Source organism: Dipteris shenzhenensis, chromosome 32, assembly GCF_047967505.1.
Source record: "Dipteris shenzhenensis isolate YYH24624 ecotype China chromosome 32, Dip_SZ_1.0, whole genome shotgun sequence".
Lineage (NCBI taxonomy): Eukaryota > Viridiplantae > Streptophyta > Polypodiopsida > Gleicheniales > Dipteridaceae > Dipteris > Dipteris shenzhenensis.
The window spans coordinates 21866258-21886839 of record NC_141627.1 but is presented as its reverse complement, the minus strand read 5'-3'; the positions used below and the strand labels follow the sequence as shown (position 1 = coordinate 21886839).

Genomic DNA, 20582 nt, shown 5'->3' with positions numbered 1-20582 from the left:
CCCTCGTGTGCCCCCCGTCATATCCGGTGCCCATTTCCAACATAAATCATCCCCGCAGCAGACAAGAATTCGGCCTCTCGCCTTCCTACAAAACGACGAACACTGAGGCACCGATTCCCTGCATGTAGGAGCTTGGGGGGAGTGTATGACGATCCAAATTCCAGTGTAGGGCCCGAAGGCCCTGGTTTGCAAGCGGTTGACGATTTTCCCCTATCGTGGGGACGTGTGCCATCCGAGGCTGCTCTATGCCAAGGCCATGGCATATAATACAGGTTTGGAGAGCGCGGGAACCAACTCTAACTGCCGCTGTTCCTAGGTTTGCTGGTGTGCATGGGGAGGCGGGCTCCAGAGGCAAGTAAGGAGGAGGGGTGGTGGCATAACGAGGGAGAACGTGGAGGGGAGTGACGTGTCAATTGTCATCCGAGCTGGCGGAACCCTTTTTTGAGGGGAGGGGTAAAGGCGTAAAGGAGACTTAAATGAAGGAGTGGGTGTGAAACGGTCCTCTGCCACACACAAAGGTAGGTCGTCTCTCTCACAGCTCTGTTTTCCGCCATAGCCAAACCTTTTCTGCGCTTTATGGTATCCGCCATAGCCACACATTTCTGTTTTGTACTCCGCCATAGCCTCCCCTCCTCAAGCTTTTGCATCCCATCCCTCTTTTTCCTCGCCTCCCCTTTCCCCTGCCGCACCCCCTTTCAAAATCCCTGCTTCGTGCAGTGAGCCTCCCCTCCGCATCGTTCTTTGCGCTCCCTCCTTCATCTGTTCTTCTGGACTCGGTCCCTTCCGGATCACGTTTCCTTCAGGCTCCCTTGAGCGAGATCGCGAGCGGATTTCTTGGCAATCTTTCTCGGCCCGGCTCATAATCTTCGCCGTACCGTCGGATCCTTTTCGAACGGCAGCCTGCCTGGTGCTCATTGGACCCCGGTTTCTCTCGCAGCGGGTCCCGCAACAATGCGTGGTAAAATTGTGCGTGGCAGGCGGAGAAACACGTTTGCTGATGCGCAGGAGGTTTCTGTTCTGCGCTAAGAAGTTCAAGCCTACAGGCACGCCGCGCCTCCTGGAGCTGTGAAAAACATAATTCCTCACTCTCACAGGTGTCTGTAGCTTACCAAACTCGAACGTAAGCTGGTGTCGCTGTGAGGATGTACGTAACACCTAGTCCGCAACTGAGCAATGCACGCGACCCAGGCCAAAATATGAGCGGAAAACGCGTGTACCAAGTTTGGAAAGGGAGCAATGTGAGCATCTGTGTCTACACTCTATTACGTTCTCCATCTTGTTTGGATTTTGGGCACGAGCATTGGTTTCTTTTGTCGTAAGCCGTAGGAAAAAGGTCACGTGATCGTGATTTTTGTGGACTCTAGAGAGAGATCTATCAAATACTATGTTCATGTGGATTTTCGTTTGTGTGACTTGTCATACATTTGGTAGAAGTATTGGCAATTTCTGTCGGGCACAAACAGAGCAGATCTGTGTCAAACTTAGTTTTAGGGTATTTCACACAGAGCCGTCCTATTTTCGAAGGCCAGGTGTAAACAAGGGACGATTTGGTCAAAATTGCTAGCGTCCATGAGGATGGTGCTTTTGTGGAGTGAAATCAGAACATTTTTGGACTGTGTTCGACATTGCTTGGCCACTGCCTACTGGGCCGTTTATCCCTTGACCGTAGGTCAACCACAGCAATGAATTTTGCACGGTTTCTTGACTTTGCTTAAATACCTGCTCATATTCCCTCTTGATGCTATCCGTAGAACAATCGTATATGTGTGAAATGTATATTAGTTAGATGGGCTCAAAGCATTTAATTTCTTGGTTGCATTATTGTAGATAGTAGAAATCGAGAACTAGCCATGGGTGTTTATTATATGCCAGTGCTTTCTGGGTAGGTTGAAGAAAGCTGGGGATCGCATTTGTTTTGATACCAACTGATATACTTGACGCATTTTTTTTGAGGGGGATAAAAGGGTAGAGCAATCGCATCCCAAAAACGAGCACTCAAAGCATTGAGTTGAACGCAGTAAGAGTATGGGCATGGAAATTTTCCGTTAAGTAAGCGGTTCCCCCCTTTGCCATCACATCCACCCAATGTGCGGAAGCCATATGAGTGACATTGAGACTATTGGCAAAGAATGCTATCTCATCCACCCATGTGTGGAATTGAGACTATTGGCAAAGAATTCTAACATGGGATCAGGCTATCCCACACATTGTCAAACTGTTTTTGAAAAGGTTGGAGTCATCACTCCAACTTCTAGTACTTACTGAAGTAATGGATTCTAAATACGAGAAATATGAGATTCTGCTGGCTCAATTCTTGAAGGACGCACTTGAATTGTTTACCTCAAGGTATTTTGTGGAAAGTTTGACTTAAGAAGATGGGCCAGTACTAGCTGTGGGTGTTTATTATCTGCCAGTGCTTTCTGGGTAGGTTTCATTGAAGAGAGCTGGGGATCGCATTTGTTTTGATACCAACTGATATACTTGACGCCAAGCCCATTTTTTTGAGGGGGATAAAACAGCAGAGCAATCACCTCCCAAAAAAGAGCTCTCAAAGCATTTAGCTAAACGCAGTAAGAGTACGGGCTTGAATATTTTCCGTTAAGTAAGCGGTTCCTCCCTTTGCCATCTCATCCACCGAATGTGTGGAGGTCAGATGAGTGACATTGAGACTATTGGCAAAGAATGCTGACATGGGATCAGGCTATCCCACACATTGTCGAACATAATTTTTGAAAAGGTTTCAGTCATTACTCCAACTTCTTAGTACCGTAACAACTGGGATGTTAGGATCGTTAGCTAGCGTGAGTGAAGGCCAAACGGAACGACCCAGTGTTACATGAAAACCCACAAAGAGAGACGAAGCCAAAGTCAGAGCATGCACGAGAAATGCATTACCAGACTGCCTTCATTCTTGGAGTTCTACTCCTTATAGGCAAACTCCCAGGAGCGTCATACAATGGTGCCTCTAACGGCAATATAAGGAAAACTCCCAGGAGCGTCATACAACGGTGCCTCTAACGGCAATCTTCTATCAAGAAGATACAACAGGCGTGGGGAGGGCACGGGTGAGCTGGACAATAGAGACTGCAAGGTGGCGAAGGGCTGGTTGGTCCTGTTGGTGACGTGGCAGGAGGTTGCAGATCTTCTGACGTGGACACCACATCGTCACGTCTACCCCCTCGTGAAAAATCAACCTCCTGGGAGTGGGAAGGTTTGATTCGCACTATATGCGCAGTGGTCTTGGTTTCGCTGCGGCCTTGTGTACATCGTTCGAATGCATAGGTTGTTTTGCCCACTGGATGAAGAACATAAGGACCTATCCATTTCGCCAGGAATTTTTCTGCCAGACCTTTCTTCTTCGTTGGATAGTGTACCATTACAAGATCTCCTTTAGAGAATGCTGCCGGTTTGTGCTTTTTGTTATAATAAATCCTCTGCTTGCCCTGTGCTCTCTGTAAGTGAGCAGCTGCATTTTGTTTTATGAAGGTCAAAGCATCTGAAAGGTAATCTGCCGACTGTTGTGCATCTTTGTATTTGATTTTTTCTCTAGGTATTGTTCCCAATTCCGGTGGAAAAATTGGTGCCCTTCCATACAATGATTCGAATGGACTCAGTCTGGTAGATTCATGAATCGAAGTATTATATGCTGCCAAGACGTATGGGAGCGACACATCCCAATTTGAGTGACGTGAATCAATGTACATTGCCAACATTAGTTTGATTGTTCTGTTGAGTCTTTCTGTCAGCCCATTACAATTTGGATGATGTGGACTTGCAAATTGCTGCTTAATGTTTAAACGATTAGCTACAATCTGCATTACCTCGGATTTGAAGTTGCTACCTTGATCTGAGAGCAGCTGTTCTGGACATCCATGTGGAAGGATCAACTTTTGTAGAAGAAAATCTGCTACCTTGGACGCTGTAGTTGTTTTCAAAGGTGCCGCAATGGCCCATCGTGTGAGATAGTCTGTCAAGATTATTATGTATTTGTTTCCATCAGCTAATTGTGGAAAGGGACCCATTATATCATATGCTACCAGCTCGAAACGCCTGGACACTGTGATTGATCTCATGTCTCCCGTTGGCTTTGTGGTTGGACTTTTGAACGCTTGACACAGAGGGCAAGATTGTAAATATTCATGCAACGTATGTCACATTCTGGGCCAGAAGAAACGAGTTTGAATTTTTGTCAAGACTTTCAAAAAACATGCCATCATGAAAGGCATAGAAATATTGATTTCTGAACTCCTGTGATAAACAAGCGAGGTTGAAACGGGGGCTTGTGATAATACGAAAGACCATCAATGACACGAAAATGAGTGGGAGGTCGATTGACCAATTTGATACATTCTGGATCTTCCGACTGAGCAAGCATAATCTCTTGTGTTGACGGTAGAGGAACTTGATTGTTTGGAATTGGAAGAGGAGTACATGTAGCATACGGAAGAGGAATACTAGAACTTTGTGCAGCTGCTGAATGAGATCTGGAAAGAGCATCTGCAACCTCATTTTGTTTTCTTGGTCTATAAGAAATTTTGAAATTGTAGTCTTGCAGGAGCAAAACCCAATGGGCCACACGTCCATGTAGTTTGCGTCTTTTCAACAATCCAGTCAGTGCTGAATAATCCGTTTGGACTTCAAATTCTGCGCCATGCACATATGGGTGCAACTTTGAGATGCCCCATACCACGGCCGGACATTTTAATTCGGTGGCAGCGTACCTTGACTCCGGTCCTATTAGTGAGCGATTGATGTAGACAATTGGCTGCAGATCGCCTCTATCATCCTTTTGCAGCAAAATGGCACCTAGCCCATCCTCGGATGCATCCGTGCGTATTATGAAAGGTCGTTGTAAACACTGTTGCATCCGTACGCGTATGGTCCTTTTTTTCGTACGGATTTCGTATGGTCCTTTTTTTTGTACGGATTTCGTACGGCTGTACGTACGAACGTCCGTACGTGCCTTTGGGGGGGGATTCGGGATGCGTACATTATATTATTGCTTGGCTCCTATTTTTGAATCCGTATGATGTCCTTGTGAAGGCTCTTGAATCCCAAGAAAGGTCGTACGTACTACATAGTACAGTCTACGCCCAAATTCCAATCACGATTCACCGACTCTCTGCTTGCACACCGACCTTGCTGCCTCAAGAGCCTATTTAGGCAGACGTTTGCCGTCTATTTAGGCAGCCCTTTGCCCTCTTCTTCAGCACCTTGCTGCCCTCTATTTAGGCAGCCCTTTGCCCTCTTCTCAAGAGCCTATTTAGGCAGCCCTTTGCCCTCTTCTTCAGTCCCGACTCCCAAGTCCCCTCAGCCCTTCACTCTTCTTGAGTTTGCCCTCTTCTTCAGCACCTTGCTGCCCTCTATTTAGGCAGCCCTTTGCCCTCTACTTGCTTTGGAGGTGAGTGGTCACCGTACAAGTGCAGCCCGCAGCTTGCCTCTACGCTCTACCTGCTCCAAGCATCAAGGTAATTGCAATGGCTGCTCTTTTTTCCTGTTGCCATCTAACAGGGCAGCCTGCAAGGGCTTCAAGCCCTCTTTGGAAATTGTTCCTTTGCCCAATGCCTTATTTGCCCTCTTTTGCAAATTTGCAGCTTGTAGATCTGCAGATGGGAAGACAAAAAGGACCAGAATGGGAATTTGTAGAGGCCTTAAAGCCTTTGGGGAAGGGCCAATACACTTGTAAATGTAAATATTGCCCTCATTCATGGGATGGAGGACCAACTTGTGTAAGGGCACATTTTCTTGGGCTCACAGGCTTGGGGGTTGACAAGTGTACCGCTCCTCTTGAAAATGTGAAAGATACTTGTCGAAGATTGCAGGCAAAGGTGGCCCTAAAAACTGTTGCAAAACAGCTTGTTGAAGATGTGGTTGATTTGGGAGATGCCTCAGTGAGTGGTACTGTAAGTGGAAATGCATCTGGCAGTGCATATGAGCCAAAGCAAAAACGTCAAAGGGAACCTTGGAAAAGGCATGGGAGTCACAAGCACGGAAGGATGCATACATTGCTCTTCGTTGTTTTTTCTTTGGAGAGGATATTCCTCATTGGAAGGTGAGGAGCCCTTATTTTTTGGAGATGGTTCGTGCCATTGGTCAAGTTGGGCCTACCTTCAAGCCTCCATCCTACAATGTTTTGCGCACAACGGAGCTAACTCATGAAGCAGTATGCGTAGATCAAGAGATGCTACAGTTTCGGGATAAGTGGAAAAAATATGGCTGCACCATAACTTGTGATGGTTGGTCTGATACTCGACGCCAGCCTATAATCAATATTATGGTCTCGTGCATATTTGGTTTAGCCTTCTTGAAGTCCGTGGACACAAGTGGGCAGTATAAGTCAGGGGAGTACATCTTTGGGATACTGAAAGATGCCATTCTTGATGTTGGGGCTGAAAATGTGGTGCAGGTGCGTGGACAATGCATCTAATTGTGCGCGCGCAGGAGAATTGGTGGAGGAAGAGTGGCCTCACACTGGTGGACTGCCCCTCTTTTATTGCTGTAAAATCTCACCAAAATCTGCATCATTAGCATATTGCTCCCTCATATCTTCCAGGTCCTAATGATAAGCAATAGTTACATTGTTGACCTGAGGTCTTCGGGACAAGGCATCTGCCACTCTGTTCCGAACTCTTGGAGTATGGACAATCTGAAAATGGTACATTGACAGCATGTTTGCCCATTTCATATGCTTCTCGGAAAGCTTTGTCTTAGTCAAAAAGTATCTCAGACTTTGGTGATTTGTTTTAACTCTAAAATCTGCACCCAAAATATGGATGGCATGGATTACAACCAATAACTCTTTCTCATAGATTCCCAGAGATCTCTCTGCATCCTGGAGTCTCCTGCTCTCATAGGCCACTACATGACCATTCTGATGCAATGCAGCCCCAACACATTCCCCACAAGCATCACAATCCACATCAAATGGATGATACAAATATGAAACTATTAAGATTGGTTCTGTAGTCAGCTTCTCTTTGAGTGTGGTGAAGGCCGTCTTTTGAGGAATTCCCCATCTGAGAGCTGCATTTTTCTTAGTAAGATCGTGGAGTGGAGCTGCTATATCCGCAAAATGCCTAATAAATCTTCTGTAGTAAGAACACAAGCCTAGGAAACTTCGAACTTCATGTACAGTTTTCAGCTCTGGCCATTCGTGAATGGCACGGATCTTTGTTGGATCCATCCGTATCCCATCTTTTGATATTTTATGCCCCAAGTAATGGATTTCTTCCAGGAAGAATTCACTGTTCTTGTTGTTTGCATAGAGCTGATGATTTCTCAGCTCTTGAAACACTATAGCAAGATGTTTCTTGTGCTATTCTTCGGACTTAGAAAAGACAATTATGTCATCGAAGAAGGTTACCAGTGAATTGTCTGTAACGTTGGAAGATACAATCCATCATCCTATTGAAGGTAGCGGGGGCATTTGTCAATCCAAAAGGCATCACCAGATATTCATACAAGCCAGAAGTAGTGCGGAACGTTGTCAAGAATTCACTTTTCTTGCTGTTTGCATAGAGCTGATGATTTCTCAGCTCTTGAAACACTATAGCAAGATGTTCCTTGTGCCATTCTTCGGACTTAGAAAAGACAATTATGTCATCGAAGAAGGTACCAGTGAATTGTCTGTAACGTCGGAAGATACAATCCATCATCCTATTGAAGGTAGCTGGGGCATTTGTCAATCCAAAAGGCATCACCAGATATTCATACAACCTAAAAGTAGTGCGGAATGCTGTCTTGTGCACATCCTGAGGCAGTATCCTCACTTGGTGATAGCCTTTCTTTAAGTCTATCTTGCTGAAAATTGAAGCTCCATTTAATCGATCCAGCACATCATCAATGCGTGGAATAGGGAATCTATTCTTGATGGTTATTTTGTTCAGTGCGCGGTAATCGACGCACATACGGAACGAGCCATCTTTCTTCTATACTAGCAGTACAGGGGAACAAAAAGGAGAAAAACTAGGCTGAATCAGCCCCTTGGACAACAAGTCTTGCACCTGAGTCATAACCTCTTCTCGTTGAGTTGCACTAACTCTGTATGGGGCCTATTGGGGAGCGACCTCCCTAGAGACTTGAGGATCATGGCATAGAACTCATTCCTTGGCAAAGCATCATAAAAGCAATCTTTAAAATTTTCAAGAAACTGAATTTTATTCTGATCTGCCTCACTTATTTCAACATGCATTTCCACATCTCTCTCTTTTACAAAAATCATGTAGGCTGAAATTGTAGACTTTATTTCTTTCCAATAGAACTATTTGATACAATGGGAATAGTTTCCCCTCTATTCCTAGCAACCACACGATGTACTTTGCCCCTATGTACAAACTCAAGCACTCTTTTAGGAAGATTCAACTTCACTGCCTTGCGATGAAACCAAGGCATACCTAAGACTACATCATGATGTTTCAATGGAGAAATGAAGAAGTCTTCCTGATCCACATAACTCTGTACATGAAGATGGAGCTTCCCTATCAAGGGAGTGATTGGCACATTGTTACCACAGAACATATGATCGGCATCCATAGCCCTGCCCAACTCCTCCGTCTTTATTCCCAGCCTCAGGGCTAGATCCTCTAATATAAAGTTATTAGTAGCCCCTGGGTCAAATAAAATCAGCGCTTTCTGGTCTAACTTTTCCCCAAGATAGCAGCAATTCTCGTTCCTCTGGGTTTAAAACATGACCCAGTATGATAGGAATTCCTCCTGCCATTGGCTTTTGTGGTGCTTGTGGCTTCTTTGCCTCTTTTCCCTTCGAAGTTGAAGGCTTTTTTGGGCACTGGGCAGCCACATGCCCCTCTTTGCCGCACCTGAAGCATTTACCCTCTTTCTTGAAAGTTTCAATCTGTTCAGGGGTAAGTTGTGCTCTTCCCCTATAGGGCTTTTGCACCTGGTTTCCCCTCGGCTTCTGAGGCTGAAATCCCCTCTTCTGAGCCTTGGGAAACTCTCTTGTTCAAATTTGGGGGTCGTTGGCTTTTTATCCCTCAGAAACCCTGCCTGTAGTGAAGGCACACCAGTAGGATCCTACATGTACATGAGACTAGCCACATTGGCTGAATGCATGAGATATGATATTTCTTTAATATCTTTGGTGTTCACTTGGGCCTGTATCTTTGGAGTGAGTCCTGTCCTATACTTCTTGAGTTGAGTCTTGTTAGAAATATTCTTGAAGGGCGAAACCTGCAAGTATGCATCCCAAAATTTCTGGTTGTAAGACTCAACTGTATCTTGTGCTTCCACATGAATGCTCTCCCGACCCAGAAGGACATGATCCCGAAACTGTTTGGGAATAAACTGTTTATAGAAAGCTTTCTTGAAGTCCTTCTATTTCCTGGGGGCTACATAGTTGGCTGTTTTAGCTATCCACATGCACTGGCTGTACCAGTCAAGTGTAAACCAACCATACGAAGCTTTGAGGACTCACTGAACTTTTCCAGGCTAAAGGCAGCATCAAACTGCCTTATGAACTGCATAGCCTTTTCAGCTTGGCCATACTGGCCATTATAAGTGGCAAATCTTATTGACTTCCCACCGTCCTTGAATTCTTTAGTCTCTGCCTTCTTGCTGGACTTCTTCTTCTTCTTGTTTTTTTTCTTCTTTGACTCTGAAGACCCCGAAGAAGGAGGTGATGTCAAGGATGAAGAGGTAGAGCTAGAAAATGAAGACGAACTAGATGAACTGTGATGATGCTTTGCCTTCTTCTTCTTGGGAAGAGGACCTGCACTTTTCCTCTTTTTGCTCACCACCACTTCTTCCTGATCTGCTCCAGAGGGAGGCTTCTCTGGCTTTCCCTCGAAAAGAGGTTGCACCATCCTGTGAAACAAGGGATCGCTTGTTGCCTCTCCCAACTGAGTAATCAACTCTCTGTAGGCATTCTCTTTGTTTATTTGTAAAGCTTCAGTCTGCTGTACCTGGTTAGACTCTGCCATTCCCTCATGGGATGATTGGGCATGCTGCTGTGAAGCCATCTTTGCAACTTGTCTGAGATCTGCAACTCTCTCACACACACTGTGTAAGCAACTGATGCACTCAGCCTTTGCTTTTTAGAAAGAAAGTACCTCAACAAGAGTTGTCTTGCATTCACAACTTGTGCCAGTAATGGGCTGTCAATTCAAAGCATAAACCCACAAAGTTGCTAAAGCATCAACAACTGTATTGCCCCTTTTCTGGCTGCTGCAAAAAGCACTCAGAATGCGATCTAATTCATCTTTCCAGTGCACAAAGGCATACATTTTCTCTTTTCTGCAAATCTCTGATTTCTTTGCTTTTCTAACAGTAAAAGTCTGACAGATAGGTGAAAATTGATGGCTAGAACTGTCTCTGCAACTGTCTTTTTTTGTTTTTTGTTTTTTTTTTTGGGAAAGTAACTAGATGAAGTAACTGGCTGGTTACTCTAACCAGACTGACTGGTTCTGGTCTGGTTAGTCTGCGACTGGACTAACTGGACTGGTCACAGTCTGGTTATAGTGACCAAACTAGTCTGGTTGGGTCAAGTTAGCTAGAGCTCTGACTAGGGTTAACTAACCAGAGTTACACTAACCACTGGTTTGCCACATCAGCCAGCCATGTGTCTTGCCATGTCATCTGCTGAGCTGTCTGCCACGTGTCAGTGCCACATCATCATATGCACATGCATGCCACCTGGCTGCCACATCAGCTCACACGTGTGGACGCCACGTCACTTGTATGCCACATGTCTATTGACTGCCTCTGCCACGTGTGCGCCATAGCAGTTGGTGCCTTGCCTGTCACGTCACCTTGGCTGCCACATCAGCCAAAGCCTAAGGTTCAAACCTTGGTTGGCTGACTAACGTCGCACGTCGCGCCGGCGCCCTTCTCCTTCAGCAATGCCTATGTAGAGTGCCCCGCTCGCGCCTCGGTGATCGTCGCTCTGAGCCTACACAGGAGCGGTGCTTCACAACTAACCTTCACGCCTCTTTTTGCAACCCACGCTACAACACCTGCAAAGATCTCCACGGCCAAGCCTTGGGTTGCTTGCACATCAAGTTGTCTGTCGTGGAAGCGCTCTATTAGCGTTGGACTCCTGGAGCCTTTTCGTTGGTTCAAGCATGAAGACCTCTCCATAACTTCACCCGTGCACCCTTGTCAGGCCGGCTGTCTTTGGCATTTGTGATTTACGGCTGTCTTTGGTATTTGTGATTTATCACAGGCGTTCGTCAATCATTTACAGCCAGAGAGTCCCTTGTAGCAAGCCCCTCACACTTAAGTCCTAACACTTCTAACCAATGAAACATTGGTTTCCTTGGGCCTAACATTAAGACCCCTCTAAACCTTGCCTTGCCCCGAGCAAGTAGGCCTAGTGTGTGCACCTAGGGACTTCTGGGAAGTGTCGCTTCCCTTGGGCTACTCCCCTAAGCCAAAGTTAGTCCCCGTGACATACCTTTCTCTTGAAACAGCAAACTATTAAGTTTGCTGCTATAAACTTAAATCACTATCAATGATGATATGGTCTAGGAGAGCGCGCGAGTCCATCCATATATCAATGCATCATCCGTGTGGAGTGACTAGTACACTCATCATAGAAGTCCCATAGAACTACCCCCCCTTTGAGCATCAGGCAATGCTGTAGACCTACGCTCTGCTGAGCCTGAAGGAGCTACAACCAAAGTCAGCTCAAAGCAAACAATACCTCGGGTGAGACATACAGTGTTACCAAGTGACTTCTAGATACCATGAGCTTGTTTGTTGACAAGGAGGTGGAGGAACTACCCCCCCTTTGAGCATCAGGCAATGCTGCAGACCTACGCTCTGCTGAGCCTGAAGGAGCTACAACCAAAGTCAGCTCAAAGCACAACAACTGAGTGGACTACACCACTCTGAGTGAAATTTGCTAGTTCACTCGCCTCCATTAACTTGAACCCCACACACATGGCCATAATGGATCCTAGGAACATAGATCCTGGTACTCGATGTCCTTTTAGACTTGCATTACCGCAAGCTGAATCGGTTCAGCCAATCTATGCTAGACTTGGATCCTTTCCTCATGGTTCAAATAAAAAACCAACTAGCATGTACTAAATGGATTTATTGCTCGAGCCATGCCGGGCAACAAGAGCATCCAAAACATGCATGTGATACATGGATGTGCTGCTCTAGCCATGCCGGGCAACAAGAGCAATCCAATAGTAGCAAGGAATACTTATTCTGCAATTTACCATACAGCCTAGAAAGAGGAGACTCTCCATCTTCTGACTGATACAAAAACCAACAAAACTAGCAGGGAAGAACCATCTCGCAAATTACAAAGCAAAACTAGTAGGGAATAAACATCCTCCAAATAACAAAGCAGCCTAGTAAGAGTCTCAATTTCTGGCTGTTACAATTATTCATACCAAGAGTATTGCTTTTTACCAAAGGAAAACAAATCTCCTAGCGCGTGTGGCTGTCCTTTTTCGCTTGTTGTGATCCTAAAGGTTATTTCCGTTTACGATTGGGGCAATCTTTGGCCTGATGGCCCTCCTCTTTGCAAAGGAAACACTTTCCAGCTTCAAATAGGGCTTGTTGTTCCTCAGGAGACAATCTCTCTCTGGTACTGGGCTTACTATCAGGTCTCGGGTCCATATTAAACTTGACTTTGGTCTTGACAAATTTCCTTTTCGTGAAAGAGTTATCCTACTGCTTACCTTTGAACCTTGGAGTCATCTCTATCACTTTGTTTGGAGGAGCAACCGTGTACAACTGCCTCCTGACAGGTTTGTTCCAGGAGCCAACAATTTGGCTGATTTTATTATGCTGACAGATTGTGGTGAGCCTTCCAGCTTCAGGGAAGCTATGGGAAGAGCAGAGAAAAGGAAGTGGGAGAAAGCCATGCAGTCAGAAATGGACTTCTTACTTCATAATGATACATGAGACTTGGTGCAGCTACCTGCAGGCAGAAAGGTTTTGCCATGCAAGTGGGTTTACAAAGTCAAAGTAGATTCAAATGCTTTACCGAGGTATAAGGCCAGATTGGTTGCCAAGGGATTTAAGCAGGAGAAGGGCATTGACTTTGATGAGATCTTTTCCCCTGTAGTCAAGATGACTACTTTGAGAGCCGTGTTAGCTCTTGTTGCTCATGAGGACATGGATTTATGTCAGATGGATGTGAAGACTGCTTTTCTTCACGGAGATCTCCATGATGAGATCTACATGAGTCAGCCAGAGGGATATGCTGTTAAAGGGAAAGAGCAGCTTGTGTGTAAGCTCAAGAGGAGCTTGTATGGACTCAAGCAGGCGCCAAGAGAATGGTACACGAAGTTTGATGCCTTCATGCAGTCCCAAGGGTATCATAGGTGTGAGACCGATCACTGCTTGTATACCAAATGGGCAAAGGATGGCAGTTTGATGCTACTCATTCTATATGTGGATGACATGCTGATTGCCAGCAAATCTCAGCAGGAGATTAGTGCTTTGAAGAAGCAACTGCATAAGTCTTTTGACATGAAAGACTTGGGTGATGCAAACCATATACTTGGTATGCGGATTATTCGTGATAGGTCCAAGGGACTTTTGTTTCTGTCACAGAAGGAGTACATTGGCAAAGTACTGCAGAGGTTTAAAATGGAGGGGGGGAAGTCTATTAGTACCCCGTTGCCTCCACATTTAAAACTCAGCCGTGAGGACTGTCCCAGATCAGATGATGATAAGGCTGAGATGGCCAAGGTTCCGTATGCATCTGCAGTTGGTTCTTTGATGTATGCCATGGTTGCCACTCGTCCGGATATTGCTTTTGCGGTGGGAGTCATCAGCAAGTATATGGCAAATCCAGGCAAGCGGCACTGGGAAGCAGTGAAAGGCGTCTTGAGGTATCTCAAGGGTACCAAAGACTTGTGCATATGCTATGGTAGGCAGGATGCATTGGTGCATCCAGGGGATGCAGATAACCGGAAGTCTACTACCGGTTATATTTTCACATTTGCAGGAGGTGCTATATCATGGGTGTCTCGGTTGCAGAAATGCATTGCATTGTCAACCACTGAAGCTGAATATATTGCAGCCACTGAGGCTTGCAAGGAAGCAATATGGCTTACTCGGCTGGTGGGAGATTTGGGTATTACAAGAGATATGCCAGTTTTGCATTGTGATAGTCGGAGTGCTATCATGTTGGCAAAGAATCCGGTCTTTCATCAGAAGACCAAGCACATAGATGTGAAATACCATTTCATCAGGGAGGTACTGGAAGACAAGCGGCTTGAGCTTGTGAAGGTGCATACTGATGATAATCCTGCAGATTTGCTCACTAAGAGCTTGCGTACAGAGCGGTTTGCACATTGTCGCCGCATCATGGGATTAGGTTGAGACCATTCTTATTTTATGGTCTTGTATACAGTGACTGTATATTGCTGTAATTTTTATTCTTTTCTCCCCTTTAGGCACATTGGCCTTTAGGTGGGAGGTTGTTGGGGTAAAGGCACATTGCCACCCTTTAAAATGTTACGACCGCACAGTCATAGGGTGAATACCTAATCCTAATAAAACTTGAGTTTGTGGTGTGGCTCAAGGCATTCTTTACACACCCACACTCCTTGTGTCTCTGTCTCCTACTGTTCCACCCCCCTCTTTCCCTCACATCTTCACTGTTTGGGAAGGTCTTGAGAGGTCTCCTATTTTACATATCATACAATCTATATGGGCTTTTGTTGATTTGCATAGCAAGGAAAAATGTTATTTGATAGGCTTTGTAGCCAGCTTCTTTCTTGACATTAAGGGCATGCAGATACGCAATATGAAGCACTCTGAGATGTTTCGCTTTGAGTTTCACCTGTGTAAATGCTTCTTGAATAGTAACGTTTCTCAGAGGCTATGTATCCAGCTTCTTTCTTGACATTAGGGGCATGTAGATATGCAGTATGAAGCACTCCCACTTTGAGTTTCATCCTTCAATAGTAACATTTCTCTTAGCCTTACTTAGGCTTCTGTTAGGTAAACATTATTGCAGCTGTATTTTTTTAAAAGCATTAGGAACACTCTTGTCCCTCGGTTTGCCTTGGCACACTCCAATGTGTACTATTGTCCTCTCATCAACTCAGGCATTGAGGAAGTTTCCATATACTATTCACCTCTAGTCCTACCACGGGCTCTATAGTCCCGTGTAAAATGCCTCTTCAATAGTAACATTTTTTATAGCCTTAGTTAGGCTTCTGTTAGGTTAAATTATTGCAGCTGATTTTTAAAAAAAAATCCCCAAAAGCGTTATTGTCCCTCGGCTTGCCTTGGGTGTACTATTTTCCTCTCATCAACTCCAGGTGTTGAGGAAGTTCGCGTATACTATTCACCTCTAGGCCTGCCACGGGTTTTATTACCCTGCTCCACAAGATAGAGAAATTCATAGGCTCAGAGGAAAAGAGCGTACAATTTCAAAACTGATGGGATTTAGGTTTGGTATTTACTTCCGAATTAGCTTTAGTCCTTTGCAAACATGAACATTGTTTAAAATGCAAAGGTTGCAGTGCTATGATGAATCAGATATAGGAGCAGAGATTCTTACTTTGAAAGTTGGTTGGCGCAGGTAATGAAATGCAGCTTGATTCAAATGCTTCTCTTTTTACTGTGGTTTTGTAGAGGTTCTTTCTTGGTGGAAGGCTGATTTTTGGGCCCGATGTTCGATCCCTGCTGGCTACAATCGTTCTCATTGTGGCACCTGTAGCAATTTTTTGCGTGTTTGTTGCAAGGCATCTCATGGAAGAGTTTCCACACCATACTGGTATTGCAATTATGGTGGTGGTTGTGGTTCATACCTTTGCTGTTAGTATCTGAGAACCCTTTCTTTGTATCTCTAAGTTTTGTATTCCATCATTTCTTATCTGATGTCTTAAGGTCCTTATAGTTGTATCTGATTTGCACATTGCACCTTAAATTTTCTTGCTATTAAATCCTTCATGCATTTGATGACACTTCCGACTGAAACTGTCATGCTGATTATCTGTTCTTTCTGGCATGATTAGGTGTTAGTGCTTCTCTTCCTGACATCCGGTAGGGACCCTGGTATTATTCCACGCGCAGCACATCCACCAGAACCCGAGGAGGAAGGAAACTCATCATCTGATTTTAGCGGGGGACAGACGCCCAAATTTAGGCTGCCACGAACCAAAGATGTCGTTGTGAATGGGGTTACTGTGAAAGTAAAGTATTGTGATACGTGCATGCTATATAGGCCTCCCCGCTGTTCACACTGCTCAATCTGCAACAACTGTGTTGAGCGGTTTGATCATCACTGTCCGTGGGTGGGACAATGCATTGGGCGAGTATGACGTCCTCTAATACATCTTCAATAGACCTCCAAGTGATACATTTTGAAAAAATATGGCCGTGGTAACATGCTTGAATGGAAAATATCTATAAAGAATGCCAATAAGAACTTGGAATTCAAACATAAATAATCTGAAAAATAAGGCATAAGACTACCAAAATGGGATGAATAAATACATCACGATCCTATCCAAGATAACAAATATGAATCTGTTCATGGATTAATTTGCATTCAAGTAAGCTGCAGGATTTTTCATTTGTAGTACTGGATTTCTCTTTCTCCTTAAGATGGATTGGAGACGCAACAGTAAAAGTGAAATAGCCTCAGAATGATTTGCTTTGTACAGTCTTGCTATCAGAAGCTAGCCGAAACCAATATAGCTCTCTCTCTCTCTCCCCCCCCCCCGCTTTTCCTCGTGTGTGTGTGTTTTTCTAGGACATCTCATCTTTGCGTCTTAAAACAATGATGGTGTGCTCTCTCTGTGTTCACGCTAAGAGAACTTCTGTTTTTTCCTGCCCTTATCTTGAAAAGAAAATTGGGTATGAGATTGCAAAATCTATGTATGAGATTGTGGTAAAGTTTTTTTTTGCCTAACAATGATTTATTGTTTTATTGCAGCGCAACTATCCATACTTTTTCTTGTTTGTTTTTACGGCAACGTTATTATGCTTCTTTATCTTCGCAATGTGTGCATTGCGCATCAAGAAGTTGATGGAAGGCGATCGTCCACATACTGTTTGGAAAGCCTTGCAAAGGGCACCTGCCGCTGCATTTCTTATGGCATACGCATTCTTATCTACTTGGTTTGTTGGTGGGCTCACGGTCTTCCATCTGTACTTGATAAGCACAAACCAGGTATGCCCGATGTATAGTCTGAAATCTCTTTCAGCAACCTAAGATATGCTTTAATCCTAGTCAATAGACAGTTGTATGCATGGTAACAAGTCAAATGGAAAATGAGATTCTAGCTAGGTGGTGAGAGAGGGTGGTTGTTCTGGCTGTTGCTTTTGTCATGGGCACTACCCATGTGCGTGTTCCTGCTGCCCTCGCATTTGATGAAGTACCGATATTTGTGTTTCTCTTTGCAAGGTCTTAAAAAGGTTTCTTGAACTGTAAGTCCTACATACCATCCATCCAGTCCCCACCTCAAATGGATGGTCACCCTGGTTTTTTGTTTTCTTGCTGCACATGCACGTCATTTTGTCTTCCACGGACCACAATGCCCAGCAACTTTATTTCTGCCTTTATCTCAAAGATGAAATAAAATCTGGGGTGGGATGTGGTGTACTCATAGACGAACTCTCTTCTTTACGTGTGTTCTTACTGCGGTCTACTCTCAGTTGTAGCAACGTGAATCTCCAAGCACTTCTTCTCTTGCTGTATTAAAGAAACGGGGTTTGGATGCTTGAGCCAGTCGCATTCTGGGAGGAACTAGGAGGAGACTGATTATTGGTGGGGTGTTTTAGAGCCCTTGATGTGGAGCATTTGTCTGCAGAAGTGCACTTGTTGCAGTGTTGATGTTGTTGGTTGTGCTGCTGTTGCTTTGTGTGTGTGTGTGTGTGTGTGTGTGTGTGTGTGAGAGAGAGAGAGAGAGAGAGAGAGAGAGAGAGAGAGTCATTGACTTTACGTATTGACTTTACCCATTGTTTTTTGTGTGCGCTTGGCAGACAACTTATGAGAATTTTCGTTATCGCTACGACAACAAGGAAAATCCTTACAATCAAGGGATATTGAGAAACTTCAGGGTGGTTCTTTGCAGTGGGATCCCACCCTCCAAGAACAACTTTCGTGCCAAGGTTCAACAGCAAGAAGTCTCAGGTTACAGAGCTCCAAATGTGCAATCAAGGGAAAGTTTAGATATCCTGAGTCCCCATAACAGAAAGAACTTTGGTGATGTTGAGATGGGTAGTAAACCTGGGTGGACATCTATGGTGGGTGGCAAGTCGGTTCAAGAGGCGGAAGGGTGGACTGGTAACAATGTGGCTGTCAGCAATGAAATGAAACAAGGATACGAGGATGCTTTTGCTGAGGCGATTGGCAAGCCCCTTCCTCATGAAAGCCGGGACATTCGAAGCGGGGTAAATCCAAGGCGTAGTAGTTGGGGTCGCAGGAGTGGAAATTGGGAGATTTCCCCTGAAATATTAGGTCTTTCTTCAAGTATTGGTGGAGAAGGGAGCCGTGGAAATGGCCATAGTACTCCATCTACTAACAGATGAGCAGACAGATAAATTCTACCACTGCTGCGAAGGAATTGCTAGAAACTTGAAACTGATTGTCAGTTTACGTTGGATATCCTCGAAGACGGGAGAATGTTTCGTGTGATGTAGTTTATAAACACCTCTGGCGTAATACTATCCTTCCCTTGCGAGGTGTAGTTCTGACACCTTCAACTGTAACATGATTTTCAGCCATCATCTGGCCTTCGTTTGTCTGTGTATAGCTTATAAGCCATTTATCTATTGTAGACTGCAGTAGAGTGGCCGTGTCGGTGGATTCTTTTCTTGTGGACGGCATCAAATATTGAGTGACATACTAGTACATGATTCTAGGCAAGCATACTTTGCAAAGGGATACTTGTGTCCTGGTGCAATTGCAAGGAGGGAATCCTGTACCACATTTAAAAGAGAGCACATGAATGGAGGACATGTTGCTCAAATGATGGGGACAGCAGTTCTCACTGCCTGGACATAACAGTTCTGTTAAAGATTCTCAATGAATAGTACTGAATTGTGCTCCGTACGTGAAGGTGCCACTAAGATATTGTTCACTGTAGTTCACTCAATTGCTTGCATGATGATACAGTGATGTATCTTGCTGGGAGCAAGACCTCACATAGAATATTACAGTGTTGAGAGGGCTTTCTCGTGATTATTACAGGCTGCTGCCAAACCTGGGTGTCTGTAGTCCTAATTTGGTAAGCAAGATCTGAGATATTGGTGGGTTTTGTATCTGATTTGGTGCTTAACTATACTGATACTGCCATCCAATGTGCCAGGGGAAGCAAGAGAGGGCTGCTGGAAGGTTAGAAGAGAGGACCAGTCGCATACACAAGGCAGGGGGGGTTTGAAATTCAATGATTGGGGTCGGGGGGGGGGGGCGGGGGGGCAGAGAGAGAGGACCAGTTGCATGCACAGGCCGCCCGGGGCGGGGGGGGGGGGGGGGGCATGCACAGGCTTGGGGTTTTGAGGGAGGTGAGAAGAGAGGACCAAGTCGCATGCACAGGCAGGGGTGGTTTGAAATTCAATGATTGGGGTTGGGGGTGGAGAGAGGACTAGTGTCATGTACACCGCGTGCGTGTGGGGGGGGGGGAATTCAATTGTAAAGTCAAAGAGAGACGTATGCGAGTTCAAAGATGGAAGCTTTGCAACCCTGTCAGCTTCCAATTGGTTTGTCTTTGTGAGAAGAGAATACCAAGTTGCATGAGCAGGCAGGGACGGTTTGAAATTCAATGATTGGGGTCAGGGGTGGAGAGAGGACATGGGGGGGGGGATTCAATTGTAAAGTCAAAGAGAGACGTATGTGAGTTCAAAGATGGAAGCTTAGCAACCCTGTCAGGGGGGCGCATGCACAGGCTTGGGGGTTTGAGGCAGGTGAGAAGAGAGGGCCAAGTCGCATGCACAGGCAGGGGTGGGTTGAAATTCAATGATTGGGGTAGGGGGTGGAGAGAGGACTAGTGTCATGTACACCGCCTGTGGGGGGGGGGAATTCAATTGTAAAGTCAAAGAGAGACATATGCGAGTTCAAAGATGGAAGCTTTGCAACCCTGTCAGCTTCCAGTTGGTTTGTCTTTGTGAGAAGAGAGGACCAAGTTGCATGCAGAGGCAGGGGCGGTTTGAAATTCAGTGATTGGGGTCAGGGGTGGAGAGAGGACATGTGGGGGGGATTCAATTGTAAATTCAAAGAAAATTCAAAGAGAGACGTATGTGAGTTCAAAGATGGAAGCTTAGCAACCCTGTCAGCTTCCAATTGGTTTGTCTTTGTCGAGCATCATTGTGCAATGCTATACTAGCATTTCGGGAATTGCCATCATTCAATGTGCCATCGTAGTACAATGCTTGATGGTTGCTTTAGGGTGTTTTGTGTTTGTTTGATATATGCTTGTAGAAGTAGAAGGATTGCTAGGTTGACACAAATCATGTGAAAGCTGGAATTTAGATGATGCTTAGTTGATATGAAAAAGACATCTGAAGGACATTTTTCTGAAATGTTGATAATTTGATTGACATAGTAGCATAGTAGCTAAATTGAGAGCCCTTTCATGATTGGGGGTGGTTTTTGGCTCTTGATCATGACCACGAGGCATGTAGGGGCAGAAGGAAGTTTATGT

General features: G+C 45.0%; 1 protein-coding gene across 1 annotated transcript; it reads left to right on the top strand.

The window, feature by feature from the left end:
• Nucleotides 1-496: 496 nt before the first annotated feature.
• On the top strand, nt 497-19115 carry LOC147880459 (putative protein S-acyltransferase 7). The gene is made up of 5 exons (XM_087370422.1): nt 497-1238; nt 15568-15750; nt 15951-16250; nt 16874-17110; nt 17923-19115. The coding sequence occupies exons 1-5, from the start codon at nt 1143-1145 to the stop codon at nt 18469-18471; spliced, it is 1365 nt and encodes a 454-aa protein (XP_087226548.1). The 5' UTR covers nt 497-1142; the 3' UTR covers nt 18472-19115.
• Nucleotides 19116-20582: the final 1467 nt, after the last annotated feature.

Excerpts from the sequence above, each read along its gene's own strand:
- LOC147880459 (XM_087370422.1), top strand. The coding sequence starts at position 1,143 with ATGTACGTAACACCTAGTCCGCAACTGAGCAATGCACGCGACCCAGGC. Across the intron at positions 1,239-15,567 it reads AAGTTTGGAAAGGGAGCAAT|AGGTTCTTTCTTGGTGGAAG; the intron begins GTGAGCATCTGT and ends GTGGTTTTGTAG. Across the intron at positions 16,251-16,873 it reads TGGGACAATGCATTGGGCGA|CGCAACTATCCATACTTTTT; the intron begins GTATGACGTCCT and ends GTTTTATTGCAG.